This window comes from Manihot esculenta, chromosome 7 (genome assembly GCF_001659605.2).
Source record: "Manihot esculenta cultivar AM560-2 chromosome 7, M.esculenta_v8, whole genome shotgun sequence".
In the NCBI taxonomy this organism is placed as follows: Eukaryota; Viridiplantae; Streptophyta; class Magnoliopsida; order Malpighiales; family Euphorbiaceae; genus Manihot; species Manihot esculenta.
This window is the reverse complement of record NC_035167.2, coordinates 32,019,489-32,034,463: the sequence shown is the minus strand read 5'-3', so window position 1 is coordinate 32,034,463 and position 14,975 is coordinate 32,019,489. Positions and strand designations below refer to the sequence as shown.

At 37.8% G+C, this 14,975-nt stretch overlaps 2 protein-coding genes across 5 annotated transcripts; one reads left to right on the top strand and one right to left on the bottom strand.

The window, feature by feature from the left end:
* Positions 1-527: 527 nt before the first annotated feature.
* LOC110619454 lies at positions 528-5,134 on the bottom strand. 4 transcript variants are annotated; one of them, XM_021762912.2, is made up of 10 exons: positions 4,911-5,134; positions 4,780-4,841; positions 4,363-4,453; positions 3,904-3,990; positions 3,648-3,701; positions 3,317-3,501; positions 2,562-2,656; positions 2,314-2,414; positions 1,702-1,781; positions 708-1,060 (listed from the first exon to the last, which is right to left on the bottom strand). In XM_021762912.2, exons 1-10 carry the CDS (start codon positions 4,956-4,958, stop codon positions 991-993), a joined length of 873 nt encoding a protein of 290 aa, XP_021618604.1. In that variant the 5' UTR covers positions 4,959-5,134; the 3' UTR covers positions 708-990. The 4 variants fall into 4 exon arrangements, with proteins under 4 accessions (XP_021618602.1, XP_021618603.1, XP_021618604.1 ...); XM_021762910.2 differs by lacking the exon at positions 1,702-1,781 and having other exon boundaries at positions 528-1,060; positions 4,911-5,126; XM_021762911.2 differs by lacking the exon at positions 1,702-1,781 and having other exon boundaries at positions 528-1,060; positions 2,562-2,644; positions 4,911-5,120.
* Positions 5,135-5,277: 143 nt separating this feature from the next.
* Positions 5,278-8,427, top strand: LOC110619453 (heat shock cognate 70 kDa protein 2). The gene is made up of 2 exons (XM_021762909.2): positions 5,278-5,624; positions 6,458-8,427. The coding sequence occupies exons 1-2, from the start codon at positions 5,411-5,413 to the stop codon at positions 8,188-8,190; spliced, it is 1,947 nt and encodes a 648-aa protein (XP_021618601.1). The 5' UTR covers positions 5,278-5,410; the 3' UTR covers positions 8,191-8,427.
* The last annotated feature ends 6,548 nt before the right edge of the window (positions 8,428-14,975 follow it).

The following is a 14,975-nucleotide window of genomic DNA, read 5'->3' as shown; positions in this document are numbered from 1 at the left end:
CTCTGATAAAAGTTAGCATTTTCAGAAATCTCAAGTGACTTGGTGTTCCTATATTGACAGGTTGAGGAGAGTGATTTTTATTGTGAAATATGAATTATTTTACTCTTCTTGGAAGATTTAATAGCAAGTAATTAAGCTTTTTTTTTTCTTTTTGGAAATCTTATGCACTTAAGCTTGTTTTGCTTAATCCGATCTGATCATTAAGGTTGAGAATATAATTTTATTTGTTTATGAGAATGTGCCTCTGAAATTCCTGCAAGAATTGGATTTGATAGTGTTGTATGACTTCAAGGTTGCACTTTTAAAATGAAAATGGAATGCAATAAGAATTAGTCTTCTTACTTGGTATACTGACAATATAACTTTTAAGAGTATTATTAAACTATATTTAATTACCTAAAAGATAAAATTGCAATATAATTATTAAAACAGGATAGTCAATTTCTATTTAGTTGATTATAAATAATTATTAAAATTGCAATTTAGTTTATGATAAATAATGATCAAACTGTTTAGACAAACAAATCGAAGCAAATAACTGTTCTATTTCTTCAATTATAATCTTTGCTGTCCGAGCAGCACACAAGAAATAGTTTGCCATTAGTGCCCATGAAGCCTTGTTTTATCCATAGGATTTTCTTGTTCTGGATGCAGACTAAGAAAATACAAAAATAACAGTAACTTAGGAATAAGGATGTAGTAGTGTGTTTGCATAAAATATGCCTAACTATTACTTTTCTAACAATTTCTAGCTTGAAATTCGTATCCCTTCTGTGTTTAAGAAAAAAAAAAAAAAACAGTTTCAGGATCATAAACTAGTTTGCAGATAAATGTGTATGCACTCTCATGTTAAACCACTGTAGCTTGAAACCTTCTTCACAGCTTCCTCCTCCATTTGTACAAGTTGATGACAAAAAGTTTCAACATCAGGTGCCTCTTCCTTGAATGTAAACCTGAATTCCTTCCACAGGTATTCACCTTGGCCATCCTTTATGACGGCACTAAGAACCTTCCCCAACACATCAAATCCCTTGCGATCAACAGATACCATAAATGCATCCTGGATAATAGGAAACAGTTAACTTAGGGGCTCTGAGGTTGCCCGGATGGAAACTTATGTTTGGTAAGATAAGATGTAATACAATGAAATTAATCATGTGATAAAATTGAATGATTGAATAATATATTAATCATTCCATGCATATGTTTGAAAGCAAAATAAATGCACTTCATGTAGCATAATGATAATTTTTGTTTCATTATTTCATTTATTTGTAGAGGCATTAACAAGGGAATAGAAACTTGTAAGGCTACGATGACTAGTGGCCATGCGATGGTGGCAGTGACTAGTTAGTGATGGTGGACTGAATGGTATAGGTGACAATGATGGTGGCAGCAGCGATCATGGTGTTGGTTATGGTGGCAGCCATTGGGGGCTTGGGGGAGGGGGGGGGGGCAATTGGTGGTTTCTAATAGCAATGATCAGATGATGACAGTGAGCATTAAAAAAATAATAAATAAACCAAAAACAAGTACTCATGACAGAGCTAATTACAATGATCTTCTGGTTCCGTTTGTGCAATTATCATTAACCAATTATCAGTCGAAAGGTTTCTACAAGTACTAGACTAAACTATATGAACAACTTATCAATCAATGTGCTGTAATCTACTATTCTCCAGCATCCATGGGGTAAACCACCTCCCTCTTATTTTCTCCCCCGTTTCTCCTCTAGGTCTCAGCAAGATTGTACTAGGCAGAGACAACGCTGAGAGGGTCCCCTGCATATTAACCTCAGAGTTTCAGTAGCATGGTGGGGCCAAATCTTTAACCAAGCATTATAGAAGACCCTTACAATTTGATTGAATAAACTCTACACAACAAATTAATGATATCTGGTTAAATGTTGTTTGACAACTTAAAAATGAGGACACATCTTACAACGTGGAATGTTCATAAGTAACAATAGGTTCATTCCTCTGATACTTGACTCCTAAAATTGAGATGCAGCAAAAGCAGCAAAAGCAGCAAAGCAAAACCTCAATCAATCCCAGTGTTTTCTTCTAAGCCCCAGTTTTACACAAACATAAATAGCCATTGAATAATATGATGACACCTAACTATCATAAAATGACAAAAGTAACCAAGCAATTATGTGTTAGATGAAAATAACCACTGAATAATATGATAATACCTAGCTATCATAAATGACAAAAGCAACCTATGTAATTATGTACTAGATGACAATTATTTCAAGTAATATCGATAATCAACTGTTCTCTGTTAAAGCAAGATGCAGAAGTGTTATCTTACTCTCGCATTTGCATTCAAGTATATCAAACAAAAAAGTATCAGAGCTCTACGCCTCGCCTCACTTCTATTAATGCCATCAATTAGCTTCGCAGAAAATGATGCTGTACATGGAACAACTTTAAAAGGTCATTTTTAATTAACACAAAATGCTCAAAAAGATATTATGTCAATGACAGTATATTTATAGACCCACCCCTCTTTTCCCTCTCTCTTTAAGAAATCATCCTTGTTTGTGATGAGAGTCTTACCTAAGGGGTCTACTTTAGACCTTTCAAAATCTTCCGATTCCACTTCATGAGTGCGTCCATAGCCATCAACAAACATACACGACCTAGACAATATGCTGAGGAATTTAGTGAAAAAGAAAAAAAGAAAAAAAACCAACTCCATTCTGCTGTGTGTATATCATAAGATATATGATAATTTAGTCCTTTAACAATTGAAACTATGAAGATTCTCCTTGAGAGACATTCACCATGGAAGACCTCAAATTAAAAAAAACATTTCTGAAATGATACTATTTACTAAATACTACCCTGATAGACAGAATGTAGAGTATCAAAATGTGAGCACTTAGCTACATGCACAAGTTCAGTGCAAAAAAAAAGAAGCTACATATATAAGAACAACAGTATCTCTTAGATGTCAACCACCGGTGTAGGTGCTATCCCTAGCAAGTGCATTAATCAAACTGGAAATGAAAACAACTCTCTTCTTTTCCTTATTTTCTGTACAGGTTTCTTTACAGGAGCTGACGTTGATACTGATAATTGAAAAATTTGCATCTTAAGGGAAAGAAGAAAGAGGGATGGGGGGATGGGGGGGTGGGGAGAGAGGGAGAAAATTTTCTTTGTGCAAGATCTATTAAGATTGGATTTTCAAGAATTTTCAGAATGTCAGAATCAGTGATGGACCCCTTTAGATCATAATACTCATGGTCGTGGAAACTCACTAACTACTATTGCAAGAAGAATATGATAAAATTCAACTAAAATTTTAATACCTTATATTGAACCTGTAAACACGATATTTTCCACCTCCATCAAGTAGCTCCTTAAGGCTTTCACTTCTGGATGTAGTAATAAGATTAGAAGAATTTAATACACTGGAAACAGTGTAAGTAGACTCATTCATTGCTCTCTGCTCAGACTGTATCACTTCTTTAATGCTTCCCATAGCCAACTGAGCCTGTATTAAGAACAATAAGTATTTATTCAATTCCAATATTCCTCTTTGTATCCTTTTGCTAGCGAAGAAGACAAACATTTCATTTTAAAACTTGTTCACAAGTCCAAATTTTCGTTGTCATTGAAATTTGTGCAAGAAGGCCATACCATTCCATCTTTAAGAGGGCAGACATCCCCAAGTAGAGCAATTCGTTCTGGTAACTGCAGCATGTAGATAAAGCAGTCAAGTTAGGCTCTTAGACACTTTAATGTCACATCATAACCGGCAAGGACAATCTAACAGTAACTTATTAAAAGAGGCATTTTGGAGAGCTGAAATGATGAAGTGGAGGGGAATGGGAGCAGTAATATGTTATGCAACTGAAAAATATAAAACAAGTACAAGTCAAATATAGCTACAAACCTTCTTTATTGATCTGAGTAAATTTGCTAGAGGGCCAGGAAAAGGACATGCAACAGCCAATGAACCACGTTCATCAATGATTGTGTTCTATGAAAAGTAGAAGAAGAAGAAGAAGAAGAAGAAGCAGAAATTGAAAGGCGTCAGGCATAATCACCAGAGAACTTATCACGCTAATCTTGTATGAAGCAAATATCAGATTGATCTCCTTATCATGCTTAGGTGATCTACAAAAACTTGATATCCATCTCATGCTTAGGTAGTCTAAACTGCTCTAACATCTATTCTAACTATCATGGGATGATAAACTTGTCACAAACTACATAGATGGAACATAAACAACATTTCTTCATTTGTTAATTCAATTAACAGGTGTTATTTAATACACAAATACAATGAATATGAAGATCATTACAGAGAAGAACGTGAGGGGGGAAAAACTAAAAAGAATGAGGATCATACCACATTATGCACATCTTTTTCAGGAATCCAGATATATGGCCTCCCCTTCTTAAGTATGTATTTAACTTTTGAAGTGTGTAAATCCTCCTTGCTAACATGAACATAAGAAAGCACCCAAAAAATCCATCAAATAAATTAGCTTAATTTCTTGTTCTTTATCATTCTCTACAAATATCTTATATGTATATGGATAAAAAAGGAGAAGACCAATAATAAGTTTTATTCTGTTTCACAATCTCGCTCAAATACACCACAATAGTTGCTTTCAATATTTACATTGAACTTGGTAGAAGAAGCAATTTATTACATATATGGAACATGAAAAAAAAAACCTTTTTCCTTTCATTTTCCTAGGTTTTCTCACCAAACAAACATAAGTAATACTTGATGGTATTGAAGTGAGCTTAGAAACAATACCTTCCCTTGGCGTCAGCTTTGATGGTATTGAGGCGAGCTTGCCAATTTGAAGCCAGTATATTCTGAAACAGACTTCCATTAAACTATAATTTGGTGAGAGAGCGAGAGAGAAGAGGAAGATAGAGGCTTACCTTGCATTTCTCAGCTAGAGTTAAGACTGTAGCTTTGCTGCCTTTCATGTTCTTTCAATTCGAAATTTCTTTGCACGCCTAATGCTCGACGAAATTACTCCCTAGAGACTGCGCGGGAGGCCGGGGCGGGATTGGAAAATGAAACAATCCGGGTTCGGTCCCGGACTCGGATTCGGGTTCACACTCCAATTCTTTGTCGACTTGGTCAATAAAACGCAACGATCAAGGAATCTTCCATTTTCAAAAACACGGGCAATTAATCGACCAATCGCAACGGTTGACGAAATTTTAAATCAACGTCCCAGATTCACTGACCGACCGACAGAACATTCTAGAACCAAAACACCGCAAAGTGCCTATATATCCCCGCTCTCTTGTAGGGAACAATTCATACCTAGGCAAGCCCGAGTGAAACCCTAGCTCGCTTGCTTATTCTTTGCTTATTCTTTTCTACGCCTCCTATTATTTCAAAACCGCCGCCGTTTCTGTGATTTGTGAGAATGGCCGGCAAGGGCGAGGGTCCAGCGATCGGTATCGATCTCGGTACCACTTACTCTTGCGTTGGTGTTTGGCAACATGATAGAGTCGAGATCATTGCCAACGATCAAGGCAACAGAACGACTCCGTCTTATGTTGCGTTTACCGATACTGAGCGTTTGATCGGTGATGCTGCTAAGAACCAGGTCGCCATGAACCCCATCAACACCGTCTTTGGTTAGTATTTCTTGACTCAGAATAAAAGTTTAGAATTTGTTTCTTTTTAAATTTGTTCCCTGTCGTTTGCTTCGTTGTTTAATGGTTTTTAATTCAAATCTAAGGATTTGAATTCTAATGGCTAAAATGTGGGATATCTTGGATGAGATCTAAACTTCAGATTGATTTGGAGTGGGATTTGTATGGTATGGGTTAGATCTTAATGGGTTTTCATGCGAATCTGAGGATTTGAATACTAATGGCTTAGATTTGGGATTATTGGATGAGATCTGAATCTTCTATTGATTTTGAGTCATGTTTTGTGTGGAACTGACAGATCTTGGATCTGAAATCCTCAGTCGGTGAATTTTTTTTCTCGTTTATTGTTATTTTAAAGTGTTACTTGTGGTTCAATGCTCTGCAAGGTTATGGTTCTGTTCCTATGATTTTTGAATTTTAACTATGTTAATTACATTAAAAGCAATCATTAGTATGTGTTAAATTTCGAATTTGTTGTGAATATTGCTTCCTTGCTAACTTAGCTGTCTGAAAGCTTCTAGTGGCTTGAACCAATCTGGCTTAATATTTGGTATCGTGTCATGTCCATTCTCATTGACATTGCTTCTGTTCGTGTTTAATAACCTATTCATGTATTTTAATTCTGTTTTGTGAAACAAAATAAAAGCAACCTTTCATTTATATCAAGTGTCAATTTTGTTTGTGTATTGCTTCTATGCTATCTTTGCTGGCTGGAAGTCTTCAAGGGTTTGAGCCAGTCAAGCTTAATACTTTGCCATGCATGATGTTCATTATCGTATTTTTATTTAATAACAATTTTCGTTCTTTTGATACAGATGCAAAGCGGTTGATTGGTAGGAGGTTCTCTGATTCTTCAGTTCAGAGTGATATCAAGCTCTGGCCATTCAAGGTCATTCCAGGACCTGGAGATAAGCCCATGATTATTGTTAACTACAAGGGTGAGGAGAAGCAGTTTGCTGCTGAGGAAATCTCTTCCATGGTCCTCATTAAAATGCGTGAGATTGCTGAGGCTTACCTTGGCACCACTGTGAAAAATGCTGTGGTCACTGTCCCAGCCTATTTTAATGACTCTCAGAGGCAGGCCACCAAGGACGCTGGTGTCATTGCTGGTCTTAATGTCATGCGTATCATCAATGAGCCCACTGCTGCTGCCATCGCTTATGGTCTTGACAAGAAGGCAACCAGTGTAGGTGAGAAGAATGTCTTGATTTTTGACTTGGGTGGTGGCACTTTTGATGTGTCATTGCTCACAATTGAGGAGGGTATCTTTGAGGTCAAGGCTACTGCAGGAGACACCCATCTTGGTGGTGAGGACTTTGACAATAGAATGGTGAACCACTTTGTTCAGGAATTCAAGAGAAAGAATAAGAAAGACATTAGTGGAAATCCAAGAGCTCTTAGGAGGTTGAGGACAGCTTGTGAGAGGGCAAAGAGGACCCTTTCGTCCACTGCTCAAACGACTATTGAGATTGATTCTTTGTATGAGGGTATTGATTTCTACTCAACAATTACCCGTGCCAGATTTGAGGAGCTTAATATGGATCTTTTCAGGAAGTGTATGGAGCCTGTAGAGAAGTGTTTGAGAGATGCTAAGATGGATAAGAGCACTGTACATGATGTTGTCCTTGTTGGTGGCTCCACTAGGATTCCAAAGGTGCAGCAGCTTTTGCAGGATTTCTTCAATGGGAAGGAGCTTTGCAAGAGTATTAACCCAGATGAAGCCGTTGCTTATGGTGCTGCTGTCCAGGCTGCCATCTTAAGCGGTGAAGGCAATGAGAAGGTGCAGGATCTACTTCTTTTGGATGTCACCCCTCTGTCCCTTGGTCTGGAAACTGCTGGTGGTGTCATGACTGTTTTAATACCAAGGAACACAACAATTCCAACCAAGAAGGAACAAGTGTTCTCTACCTACTCAGACAACCAACCTGGTGTGTTGATCCAGGTTTACGAGGGTGAGAGAACAAGAACAAGGGACAACAACTTGTTGGGCAAATTCGAGCTATCAGGCATTCCTCCTGCACCCAGGGGTGTTCCACAGATCACTGTGTGCTTCGATATTGATGCCAATGGTATCTTAAATGTATCTGCCGAGGATAAGACCACTGGCCAGAAGAATAAGATTACAATCACCAATGACAAGGGAAGGTTGTCAAAGGAAGAAATTGAGAAGATGGTACAAGAAGCTGAGAAGTACAAATCTGAAGATGAAGAGCATAAGAAGAAGGTTGAGGCAAAGAATGCCTTGGAGAACTACGCCTACAACATGAGGAACACTGTGAAGGATGAGAAGATCAGTTCCAAGTTGGCTGCTGCTGACAAGAAGAAGATTGAGGATGCCATCGATCAAGCCATTCAGTGGCTAGACAGCAACCAGCTCGCAGAGGCAGACGAATTTGAAGATAAGATGAAAGAGCTCGAGAGCATCTGCAATCCCATAATTGCAAAGATGTACCAAGGTGCTGGTGCTGACATGGGTGGCGGCATGGATGATGATGCTCCTCCAGCAGGTGGGAGTGGTGCAGGTCCTAAGATTGAGGAAGTTGATTAAGGGATCTGTTTGATATTTTTCCAGTATGATGATGAAAAGAATCATTCCGCTTCTCTCTTGGTCGGCATGATTTTGATTTCTCATAGTTATTATCGTTATTTAAGTTGGTAGACAATGTCTTCTTATTTTGGATTTTATGCCATTAGCGGGGCAAATTTTTCTGATGCCACACTGGTGGCTTCATTCTTCTTTATTTATAAAACAATTGCTGGAATTTATTCCAATTTGTTTGTGTTATATGCCAGAATTTCATATTTAGGGATTTCATAAATTTATCTTCCATTCTATTTTCTTTTGTGGGATTTTAAAGTCCAAGTATGGTGTCCCTTGCTGTTGAGTGTAGCTCTGCTTTGGAGCTGGATTTTCCCAATTTTACAGGCAAAACCAATAAGTCAGGATCACTCCTTCAGGGATTATCCTTGATTGATATGCCGACATTATTCTTGGTTCAAATATTTATTTATATTTTTAATAATTTGCTCTTGAATATTTATATTAAAAGCTTCAAAATGCATAATCTCCATTAAGTGAGATTATCACGGATTTTTATCTCTATTCTTGTCAATATCATTAGTCTTCTGAAAATTATGCCCCAGCAAAATACTGTGTTACATTAACGCGATATATGGGAAAAAAAATAAGGGTGGAAAATATGGAGGGAAAATGAAAGGGAATGAACAAAACGCTCATACACAAGGTTTATTTTTTTTTTTTTAACAATAATAAAGAGATGGTGACATTAGACACATTCTAGCATGCGAGACTCCAATACAATCGTTTAAAATCAGCTGGTGTAGAGCTGGAGGGACTTCAAGCAGGAGGCAGTCAAGTGTTTGCTGGTGTCCCTGGTATGAGAAACAAGGCAGCGCTCCTTGTTCTGACCGACGTTTGTTGCAAACTTTAGAATCTAGATTGATTGCTACAACCTTATTGCTATTGACTTTTTTGGCTTTCATTTTACTTGAAAGAGAGGTGAGTGTGGAAGAGCATATTTATTGTGCTTTGTGTAATATAGAGGGCAGAGTGCTTTTCCCTCAAGCAAATGTTCACCATTTACTAAGAATCAAGTCGGATTATCCATAAATCTTGCTAGAACTCTAAGGTTTGTCTTCATCTACAAACACCATTTCAAATTTCTTGCAACTTGGACCACCCACAAAGACTTTGGGAATATGGTTAAAGCAGCATGGATTTTTAGGGCTGATCTTTCTAGTACAATTAAATATTTTTAAATTTCTGTGTCTTTGGAGGTATTAAATTAAAACCGAGAAAGTTGACAACAAGGATCAAAGGAATCAAACGAGCTCCTGAGAGAAGGCCTTATAATCAACTTTTTAAGGACTTGGAGTCTTTCCTAAAGGATGAGTATGGAACTATCCTCAAGTAAGAAGAGTTTTTCTAGTACCAAAAATCTTGGGCTGAAGGATGGTTATTGGGTTACGGGTCAAGAGCTGAGCTCTGATGATGAACCACCAAACCAACAAAATCTACCGAATCTTTTCCCCACCTTCCACCACACTTCCTTTTCAGCATTATTTGAAATTCCTTCCTTAACCGGTACACAGAGCTTTGTTCTCAATGATACTCTCAAGTCACCTGGCCTCGATGGTCTAAATCCTCTCTTTTATCAAAATCAGTGGAGCCTAAATCATCCCAGAATCATCTTTTTCATCCACAATATTTTCAAAGGTGAACCTCTTGAACCAAACCTAAGTAAAACTCCTTGTCTTCATTCCAAAGTTCCAAAACCCGGAGAACATAAAATATTTTCACCCTATCAACCTCTACAATGTTGTCTATAAAATTCTAACCAAACTCCTAGCCAATAGCATCAAACCACTCATGCCTACTCTAATGGGCCCTGAAAAAAACAGTTTCATCCCTGGCAGACACATCGCAGATAATATTATCATGGTCCAAAAAATAGTGCATTCTATAGACAGAATGAAGTGTAAGCAGGGGTACATGGCTATCAAGGTAGATTTGGAGAAAGCTTATGATCGTATCCACTGGTCCTTTATCCAGGAAACCCTCATCTTTTCGGGCCTTCCCAGCTAGTTAGTTTCCATCATCATGAAGTGCATAACAACAACCTCTTTCTCTATTCTCTGGAATGGTCAAGCTACGGATTACTTTACTCCTTCCTAGGGCATCAGACAAGGATGCCCACTATCACCGTACATTTTTATCCTCTGCATGGAACACCTAACTCAGCTCATCAGATTAATGTTCAAGCAGGCCTATGAAGGGGCATCCATATTAAAAGGTCAACACCTCTGCACCTCTGTTCACTCACTTATTTTTTGCTAATGACCTTATTCTATTTACAAAAGTCTCAATGGACCAAATTGAGATTGTCAATAATTGCTTACACATATTCTGCGAGGCCTCAGGGGAGAAAGTCAATGTGAAGAAAACCTGCATCTTTTTCTCAGTAAATATTAAGGAAACGGATAGCAGCTCCATCATTGTAGCCTCTGGTTGTTGCTTGACATCCGACGTGGGTACCTATCTTGGAATTCCTATTATCTACTCCAGAATTAATATGAACTCCTTCCAATATTTGATCAATAAAGTTTATGCTCGACTTAGCAGCAATGCATGGAAGGTACCTATCCTTGGCCGGTCACATCACTCTAGCCAAGTCTATAATTAATGTCATTCCGACATATTCTATGCAAGTTGAGAAGATTCCAATGTCAAGAGATCAGGAACTTGATCGAATCACCAAAAAGTTTATCTGGGATTCCTCGGAAAGCCAAAGAAAACCATCCCTTGTAAATTGGGATATTATATACAATTCAAAAACTTTAGAGGGCCTTGGGCTCCATCAAACAGTTGTCTTCAATAGAGCTTTCCTGATGTTGCTACAAAACCTAACACACTCTAGGTTCAACTCATACGAGGGAAATATATTGCAGCTGCTACCATTTTACCCCTTTCCTTCTCGGCTCACCACGGCTCGGCAATCTGAAAAAGTATAGTTTCAGTCTGGTCATACACAAGGTTTTCTTCACTTATTTTTCTCCCCTTTTATTTTCTTTCTTTCAAAACAACTGAAGGAGAAAAGCACTCATATACTTGCTTTCCTTTCTTATTTTCCACTAATCCAAACAGCATATAAGGTTATAAAAGCTCCCATGTCAATATCTTGTAGAATATACTTTCCCCTTTCCAATTTTCTTCCAACCATGCAAGGGAGTATACCATCTTAAAGATGGCAAAACTTAAGAGAATTGCTTCAAAAAAGCCTCTGTTGGCAAGTGGAGAATGAGCAATCCATTATGTGCAAATTTGAAGCGTGAATTCCAAGTCCTTTTCCTTCTACCCCAAGAATTAATCCAGAGCACGAATAGAATATTAATTGGGTTTGCCAACTACTCATTCTTGGAAGAGTCTCTTAGGATATACAAAAACTTAAAAGCAAATTTCCACCCAAAAGATGTTAATTATATCCTCTTCATTCCTGTAAGTTTACATCCTAAGGAGGACAAGTTGTTGTGGCATATAGAGATTCATGGAAAATATTTTGTTAGATTGAGATATAGCTTACTCAAATATTCCAAACTTTTTTAATTAATCAATCTAATGGAAACCTAGTGCCTAATGCTCAAATAGGACTTAAACGTTTTGGAAACAATCTTGAGAATGGAACTTACCTAGTAAGCTTAATATTTTTATGTGGAATCTCTTTCTAGAGAGGCTTCCATATAAGGTTGCCCTCAACAACCATATACAACAAATTAGCAAAGACTATTGTTTTTTTTTGTGCTACTGAATCTTTATTTTATTTGGTTTTTTATTATCCATATGTTAGTGCAATTTGGTTTGCTTCGCCTTTAAGCTTGAGATCTCCTCTCCTGTCTCATTCAAATATTAAGGATGGTTAGTGATAATGGTGAGATCCGATGAGGCGTCCAGATGGGAACACTTAGGCAGACTTCTAATTCACTGGGTTGATCATTGTTCCGTGATCGGTGCATTAGATCCCTCTATACTTGATTTTAAGAAATGGGATCTGTAAGATGAAGAAGGCAGTCAGGGGACCACCAGGGAAGTTCTCGGTGGAGACCCTCCGACGCTCAAGTCAGATCTGGGAACTTCATTGAGTTAAGCAAAGTAAAATAGAGCAAAAAAAGAGAAGAAGATGGTGGTTCTGGATTCTCCCTGCGTGACTGCTAAAGAGATAGAGAGAGATAGGTCCCTCCTCCGAGAGGGAGAGATCCCCCTTTTCTTTAGAGTTAGTCCGGTAGATAAATACCTTCGAATAAAGTTGAGATCTCTGGTTCCATGCTCCCTTCTAATAGGACAAGGATGCTTTTGTGCAGATATATCAGGCAGTACATTAATAATGGCTATAGGACAATAAATGTGGAGCTAACCGGTTTGTACTTTCTACATACGCGCTTATGATCCTTTTACTGAATCAAGGAGGCGACCAGCTCATAAGAGATCAACATCTTTACCATGATTTCATTAGGTCGTGTCGGGCTCATCCGACCTGTATAGAAATGAACTCATCCCAATTACTGAGGTCGGCCACATTAGCGTTCAAAGCCTTGTTGTAGTACGAGCTTTGAGGAGGTCGGTCTGTCTGTCCTCTCTGGCCTTTGAGGAGGTCGGTCGGTCTGTCCGTTTTGGACTTAGGTAAACTCAGGAGTGTTGCCAGTCTGATTCTTTGTATTTAATAGGTCAAGCTTCTTATTGCCCGGTCCGACTAAATGAAAAGGCTTTCGATTCATGTGTCACGGTCTTAGGGATTCCTATTTTTTATACATTATCAATTGCCCTCTCGCTTTTCTGATAGTTATTTATGACCGTCGGAAAATGAAACTCGTCCTGCTAATTCGATGTCACTTGTTCATTTGATTGACGCTTGTGAATTTTAAAGAGAAGTGCGATCAATGGAATTGGTAAACTTAGTATAGACCGAACTAAGAGAGTAAATTTTATATTTTGATAGTCATCTCTTCGAAAGATCTGATCTTGGTGGTCTTTTTCATGAAAAGTCTGACCTTGGTAGTTTCTTCTTTTGGAAGTTCTGACTTGAGTGCTCTACCCTTCTAGCCTTTCCTTTCTGACCTAACCTTAATGGTCTGCCCTTTTAGGTCTCCTTTCGAGCATTTTACTCTGAAGTGTCTTCCGAGCTTTAAGCCCTGGGTCTTTCGATAAGCGTTTTAGTTTAATTGGTTTCACAAATGGTATGGCTCTTTGCTAGACTCTCTAGCCTGAACATTTGTCCGAGCTCTTTGATTTTTCATATCATTCCGGACTCTTAAATCCTAACTATTTTTACAAGAATTTTAGCTCTTTTCCAAGCTTTTTTAGCCTTGATTTTTTGCCCGACTCCGGATTTTTTAGCACTAATTATTTCTTTTGAGCTCTTTGCCTCTTCGTAACTTTCAGACATTTTTGCTCTTAAGCGCCTTTTAGGCTATTTTCGCCCTTATTCGCTTTCCAAGCTATTTGCCCTCAAGCGTCTTCCGAGCATTTTTGCTCCTCTAGGTTATATGCCCTTAAGTATTTTGGGGCTCAAAGAACTGATTCTCCATTCCGGGTTCGTTGCTCTTTGCGTTCTTTATCTGAACCCTTTTACTCTTTCAGGTTCTTAACCCTGACTCTTTTCTTTGAGCCTTTCGCTCTTTTGCGTCTTCTGGATACTCAGCCCTACGTACGCTTCCGGGCTTTTTTGCCCTTAGTCCACTTGTAAGCCTTTCTACTTTTTTGCATATTTCATGCTCCTATTCTTGATTTTTCTATCTGAGCTCTTCTTGCTTTTGTCGCATTCCAGACTCCTCCAGCTTTGAACCATAGTCCGAGCACTTTTGCTCTATGTTCTCTTGCGGACTTTCAGCCTAAGTCTTCGTCCAAGCTATTTAGCTTTTTATCCTTCCGGGCTCTTTAGCCTTGACTCGTTATTCGAGCGCTTTTACTTTGTCATCTTCTAGGCCCTCTGCCCTTAAACACCTTCCAGGCCATTTGCCCTCAAGCGTCTTTCAAGCATTTTGGCTCTTTGCTAGACTCTTTAGCCCTGATTATTCATCTGAACTCTTTTGTGAGGTCAAAATCAGGCTTTTTCTTCGTATTCCTGTGGTCCACGCTCTTTGGTGAGGTTGGCCACTCCGACGCTCAAGTCAGTGAATTACTAGAATGAACGAATGTAAAGCATTACTTTGAGTTTAGAATGAGTGTATAAAAATGTGTATCTTTAACTTTGTGCATATTTACTTTTATACTGTAAGAAAATTAAAATAGTTATCGCATCTTTTAAAAGTCTTATTGGTACCGACTAGTGGATAAAGAATCATGTGATTATAAGCGTAATGTGAATTTGTTTGATTATATCCGCTAACGGTAACTTTTCATAACACTCGATCTACTCAAAAGAAAGTGAATTTTGGTGAAACACTGAGTATTATGATGTCCTGATCTTCGTTTTTATGAGTGAGATTTATGTGATCGTGTGTCAGCTTATTAGATTATTTCCACGTGAATCTATCTTATTTCAACAGTTTATAATTTACTTTTTGTGATTACTATGTCGAATCAATTTTTACACTGTTTCTTGAAATTCAATGAACCTCCCAGAGTTCTCTTTTTTTTAGCAAACTCAAACTGGACTACAATACTGATAATTCTTTATATTCTATAAATTGATCAATTGCATTCCAATTTTATTTTCAGTCAGATCAACAACTATTTATTATCTATTGTTTCTAGTATAAAAATTCTTTGTCCTTCAAATAGATTTTATTGTTTTTTTTCCTTTTAAACTTAAATTGCTT

Bases quoted from the DNA above. Each gene is read 5' to 3' on its own strand.
- LOC110619453 (XM_021762909.2), top strand. From the start codon at position 5,411: ATGGCCGGCAAGGGCGAGGGTCCAGCGATCGGTATCGATCTCGGTACC. The intron at 5,625-6,457 runs GTTAGTATTTCT...CTTTTGATACAG, and splicing joins CCCCATCAACACCGTCTTTG to ATGCAAAGCGGTTGATTGGT.
- LOC110619454 (XM_021762910.2), bottom strand. From the start codon at position 4,958: ATGAAAGGCAGCAAAGCTACAGTCTTAACTCTAGCTGAGAAATGCAAG. The intron at 3,702-3,903 runs GTTTGTAGCTAT...TACATGCTGCAG, and splicing joins TACTCAGATCAATAAAGAAG to TTACCAGAACGAATTGCTCT. The intron at 1,061-2,313 runs GTAAGATAACAC...CCTATTATCCAG, and splicing joins ACTTGAATGCAAATGCGAGA to GATGCATTTATGGTATCTGT.